The sequence below is a fragment of the Microtus ochrogaster genome, chromosome 10 (genome assembly GCF_000317375.1).
Source record: "Microtus ochrogaster isolate Prairie Vole_2 chromosome 10, MicOch1.0, whole genome shotgun sequence".
NCBI classification, from domain to species: domain Eukaryota; kingdom Metazoa; phylum Chordata; class Mammalia; order Rodentia; family Cricetidae; genus Microtus; species Microtus ochrogaster.
This window is the reverse complement of record NC_022016.1, coordinates 7,045,669-7,051,515: the sequence shown is the minus strand read 5'-3', so window position 1 is coordinate 7,051,515 and position 5,847 is coordinate 7,045,669. Positions and strand designations below refer to the sequence as shown.

Genomic DNA, 5,847 nt, shown 5'->3' with positions numbered 1-5,847 from the left:
GGATCCACTAGAGCTGCAGTGTAGACAGGGAAATGCAGGTGGGGATCCACTAGAGCTGCAGTGTAGACAGGGAAATGCAGGTGGGGATCCACTAGGGCTGCAGTGTAGACGGGGAAATGCAGGTGGGGATCCACCTAGCGCTGAACACAGAGGTGTGGCTGTACTGGTGAATGGTAGATCGCACTTCACAGGCATCATCAGGGGAAAGGGAATCTGTATTTTTAATATTTTGCTCTTCAGCCAGGCAGTGGTGGTGTGCGCTTTTAATCCCAGCACTCGGGAGATAGAGGCAGAAGCAGGCAGAACTCTGTGAGTTCGAGGCCAGCCTGGTTTACAGGTTTCGGTTCCAGGATTTTTTCCTGCTCTTTGTCCAATTTCATCTGTCAGTGGGACGGTGGCAGATTTCCACCAGCACTCTGTCCTGCTGTGTCCCCATGAGTCTTAGCTTTGCCTGATCTTGATAATAATACTCTTTCTCTTTCTTTCTCTTTCTCTCTCTGAAATTGCTGGTTTTGACTCCTATCTTTTCTGTCCTAGCCCATCAAGAAGGCTGTGATACAAACTAGACGCTGGGATGCCTTCAGTGTCCCAAGGGGTCTCAGATTGCTGAGGGGGAAGACAAGAAGGCATGGTGATGTGGCCTGAACTTTGGCCATTGGAGTTCCAAGGCTTCTTAACAGTGGCCTTGCCGGAGTCTTTCTGAACTTACCCGTCTTCGTTGCTTCTCCACCTGTTTTGTGCTAGGCACCTATGGACCTTGTTTTATTCCACATACCCGTGATTCCCCAAGTGTATTATTAATATTCCTATTTTACACAACAGGCTAGCTGACTCTAACAGTGACTTGCTCAACCTCTGTGGCAGAACTGAAACTCAAAGGGGCGTGTTAGCTTCGAAGGCCTTAACTATTGCCTTAGAGTCTTTAGCCTTGTTCCTTAAATTGCAAAGTACATCCAGATTTACCTGGAGACCATACTAAAACACAGTTCTAACTCAGTAGGGTTTAACGGGGTCTGGAGATGCACTTTTTAAATTTCGAGAATCTCATATCTCCTGAGCCAACCTCCAGCTCACTAAGTAGTAGAGGGTGGCCTCAAAACTCTCGTCTCCTCGAATCTACCTTCCCAAGTTCTGGGGGGACCAGATGTGTACCACCACACTCTTTTTGTTTTATGTGTTGGGCTAGGATTGGACCTAAGCCTTAAGGAATGCTAAGTTAACTGAGTTAACATCCTCAGCCCTAAAAATGTGTTCCAAGAAGCTCCCTGGTGATGTCCGTGCTGCAAGACCTCAGTTCGCACTTTAGCAAGCTTGAGCTCACTGACTATTTGTGCATAGCCATGTATCCTCCATCTCAGTTTAGCTTGGAGTTTTTTCAATCAAAAGATGAAGGATATATTTACAAAACCACTCCCTAACCTAAGACTCAGGGAACATTGTGGAAGAGAGGGAGAAAAGACTATAGAGTCAGAGGGCCAGGGAGTTGATTATGTGATCATGTCTCCTAATAAAGTCAGCCAGAAGCTACACCCGTATAATCTCTCCAATACGTCTGCCCAAACATGAGCTGAACAAGGAAGAAAATGATACGTGCAAGTGAGTGGGGAGAGTTCACAGACTTGTCCTACATAAAGCAGGCAACTAAGGGATGCCGAGAGATGGAGAAAGTCTTCCTCAGGAAAGAGCACACACAACTGGTATTCAATACCAAATAGTCAGCCCTTAAAGCATACGGGTAACATCATACAGACTGAGCAGGTTGTACTTACGTATTTAGGAATAGTATGTATATACTCATATGCACGTAACAGTTAATGAATATGAGAGAGAGCCATGAGGGTTTGGGGTGACAAAGGGGAAAGTGAAAATGATGTAATTATAATCTCAAAAGATAAAAGTATAGTAATAACGAAGGAAATTTGGGGTCATTTCAGGAGGAAGACGGTAGACAAGCCGAGGCTTAGGGAGGTCAGGCAGGGTGTTCTTGTTGGATACCTACTGTAGGATGGTGGCCGATTCTCTTGGGTTTGACTGGGAGGCTTGGAGCTCTCGATGACGGCTTCCTCACAGTCCCGGCAGCATAAACAGAATATCTTCGAGGCCAGGTTTTGGTAGGTTGCTGTAGGAGGTAAGCAAATGGGGACGATGTATTCTTGGATCTGAATTCATGGATTTGTTAGAAATTGTCTGTGACTCCCTGTGGTCAGGAAGTTCATGTTGGTTTTTTCTAAGCTGCTGCTGCTAGTGTGTGTGAGTGTGTGTGCGTGTGTGTGTGTGTGTGTGTGTGCGCGCGTGTGTGTACACATGTGTTCATGTGTGTATGTGGAGGCCAGAGGGCAACATCAGGTATCTGTGTCAACCATTCTCCACCTCCGCTTTTTGAGATAGGGTCTCTCTGGACCTGGAACTTGCCACTTGGACAGAATGGCTAGCTACTCTAGGAATCTCTCTGTCTTTGCATCCCCAGCATTGGGGCTAGAGACACACATTGCCATGCTCCACTTTTTATGAGGGTTCTGGGGTCCAGACTCAGGTCCTTAAGCTTCCATGGCAAGTGCTTTACTGCCCGAGCCATCCCCCCAACCCAGAAGCCCTCTTTTAAGGACGTTTTTTCTTGTTTTATACAGAATTTCCTTACCCATAGAGAGGAATTGAAGACTTTACTCTGCCAGCTTTGTTTGCAGTGGAATCACTGGTGTTGAATTTGTGCCCAGTTCACCAAGCAGGGCTGTTTCCTAGATGAACAAGACCATAGCTGAAAAGTGCTACTCCTTCATCTGTGTCTGCACTCCAGCCAGGACCTGCTGCAGCAGAATCCTGCAGGAGCAGACCACTGGAGAGCAGAATCCTGCAGGAGCTCCTACTGGAGCAGACCACTGGGGAGCAGAATCCTGTAGGAGCAGGCCACTGGGGAACAGGTTTCAGATAGCTCTGTGGTCTTCCCTGTTTTTAGGGACACGTCTTGGATTTTTCTTTAGCCTTCTAGAGCCTCACTCTTACTGTATGGAAAACAGGAATAGTGGTTCCCATTTTAGAGAAGCAAAGTGTTAACTATAGGCAAGCTGACTCCATGGTGGTAGGTATACAGGAAGTGCTGAGCCCATGGCCATTTCATTCCTCTGATTTCCTCTTCATAACTCATTGCCTCTAAGTTATTCCAACTCCCTGGCCCCACAAGAACATGGTAAGGAAGTGTATAGTCATGTAGGTTTAATTCCTGGTGTGAACATTTGCCATATGGCTTTGGGTAAGTCCCTCAGTGGTAAGGGGAAGTTAATCTGGGTGATTCCTCCAAAAACCTTTCATGTGTCAATGGTACAAGAGTATAAAGTTTTGTTTTAGTTCCAACTCCTTTTATATGTCAACGTTTTAAACCTTTAGATATGTTCCATTCATGTTCTGTGTCAAAAATTCCTTTTAAGGAATTGTTACCATAGTATTGATTAGGTGTCTGTCATCACAACCAATTTACATGTTTCTTTTATTAACTGCTGAATTGGTCCTAGCTGCTAACATCTCCTGCATGGGTTATTTCAATAGTCTCCTAACTAGTCTCCCTGTTTCTTTAACCAATAATGATTAATGCAAAGGCTAGATTCCCATGTTAATATGTATTATGTCTCACTTTTGCTCAGTATCTCTGGTGGTAGAAAGAAATGGATATAGTAGATGAAGAAATATAGTGTTGAAGAAAGAAAAGGTAATCCTGGAATAGTAGAGATTCTAGTTATAAAAAACAGCAATTGGAGCCCAAGAGATGAATCAGTGGGTAAAAGCACTTGCTTCCAAGACTGACAGTCTGAGTTCAGTCCCCAGAAAACCAAAGCCTATAAGCTATCCTCTGATCTGTATGTACACATCTGTGTGTACCTGTGTATACACACACACACACACACACACACACACACACACACCCAGCATCTGAAAGAAAAATGTAGAGAATGATTGACAAAAAACTTAACAGTAGATGATATAGTGAATCTGAGGGAACAGAAAAGACAATAGAATTTGCACACATAGAAGTAGAGAATGAAAAAAATGTTTAAAAGATTGAGGAGAGGCATTGGTCTGGGACATTAAAGGGAACAGGCAGGAACCTGGAACCTCTGCAGGTCCAAACCTGAGTCTGGGACCTCTGAGGCAGGAGGCCAGAGTCAGAAACCTTTCCAGGTCCAACTCCAACCCACATTTGCCCTGAGGCAAGGAACTCCACCTTGGGCAACAGATTCCACAGGGGTGGCTCTGAATGAACTGCCTAGGACAGAGAAGGCCTGAGGAAACAAGCTCCACTGGGAGCACCAGCCAGGAGCAAATCCAGTCCTGGAAGCCAATCCAGTCCCAAAACACTGGTGGATCAGGATTGAGCCAGTGACCAGATCCAGAGTCAGCAATCTCCACTAGAACAGGTTCAACTCCAAGCCATGGACTTTTTCAGGATGGGATCCAGACCAGGATTTACAGAAACAGGGCAAAGCCAGCAACCTAGGCTAAAGTAGGCCTGAGACAGCAAACTGCAAGTGAGCAGAGCAAGGAACAGGAGCACTGAGCTATCTCCAGGAACACTGAGTAACCAATGGGGAAACTAGAACTGTGACACTGACTGTACCACGAGGAACAACCATCTGAGCTTTGGATTCACTGGTACCTAGAAGATTATTCAACAGAATTTCAGACAGCTCCAACCATATCTATGAGAGGAAAGGATGAATAGAAAAGGTAAGATCACACACTACACCACAAAGAGCAACAAAACACTAGTAAAACCTAAAGGCCCTAAAACAGCAAGACCTGAACAACCAAAAATGGATGAACCGGAAGAAAATGAACTAAAAAATAACTTCAAGAGAATGTTTGGGCTGGGCGATGGTGGCGCACGCCTTTAATCCCAGCACTCGGGAGGCAGAGGCAGGCGGATCTCTGTGAGTTCGAGACCAGCCTGGTCCACAGAGCTAGTTCCAGGACAGGCTCCAAAGCCACAGAGAAACCCTGTCTCGAAAAACCAAAAAAAAAAAAAGAGAATGTTTGAAATTCTTAAAGATGAAATGAGAAAGTCCCTTAAAGAAACTGAGGGAAAAATTGGAAGATATCAGCAAATCACTTAAAGAAAGTTAAGAAAAAGAAATCAAACATATAAAAGAAACTATTCAGGACTTGAAAACTAAAATAGAAACAAAAAAGAAAACACAAGCCAAAGGAATTATAGAAACAGAAATCATGAGAAAAAGATCAGGAACCACAAATGCAAGCATGAACAGCAGAATATAAGAGATGGAAGAGAGAATCTCAAGCACTAAAGATACAATAGAGGAAATAGACTCTCCAGTTAAAGAAAACATCAAATCTAACAAAAGCTTAACCCAAAATATCCAGGAAATATGGGACATCATTAAAAGGCCAAATCTTAGAATAATAGATATAGAGGAAGGAGAAAGAAGTTCAACTCAAAGGCATAGAAAATTTATTTAACAAAATCATAGAAGAAAACTTTCCCTACCTAAAGAAAGATATGCCTATGAAGATACAAGAAGGTTACAGAACACCAAATAGACTGGATAAAAAAAAGTTCTCTTGCCACATAATAATCAAAACACTAAATATACAGAGTAAAGAGAGAATGGATATTTCTAGGATTCACCTTTTTTCTTGTATTCTATAGTTTTTTTCATAAAAATATGGCTTGACAATAAAAAATGATGCAGTCTTTACAGACTGAATCCAGGCTTCTTAAAAAAGAAGTTAAATATCTAAGGAAGGACACGACCATCTTAACTAACAATTTTCAGTCAGCTGAGGTACTTTTACACACAACACAGACTGATGCCAAACTCTTCAAGAAAGAGATTACAG

General features: G+C 43.4%; 1 protein-coding gene across 1 annotated transcript in view; it reads right to left on the bottom strand.

Moving 5' to 3' along the window:
• Positions 1-3,030, bottom strand: part of Tex48 (testis expressed 48) — a 5,813-nt gene extending 2,783 nt beyond the window's left edge. The window contains exons 1-2 of the mRNA XM_026781993.1: positions 3,001-3,030; positions 2,000-2,159 (exon numbers count right to left, since the gene is read on the bottom strand). Of these exons, the coding sequence (XP_026637794.1) occupies positions 2,000-2,159; positions 3,001-3,030 (190 nt within the window). The remainder of the gene's footprint in view (positions 1-1,999; positions 2,160-3,000) is intronic.
• Positions 3,031-5,847: the final 2,817 nt, after the last annotated feature.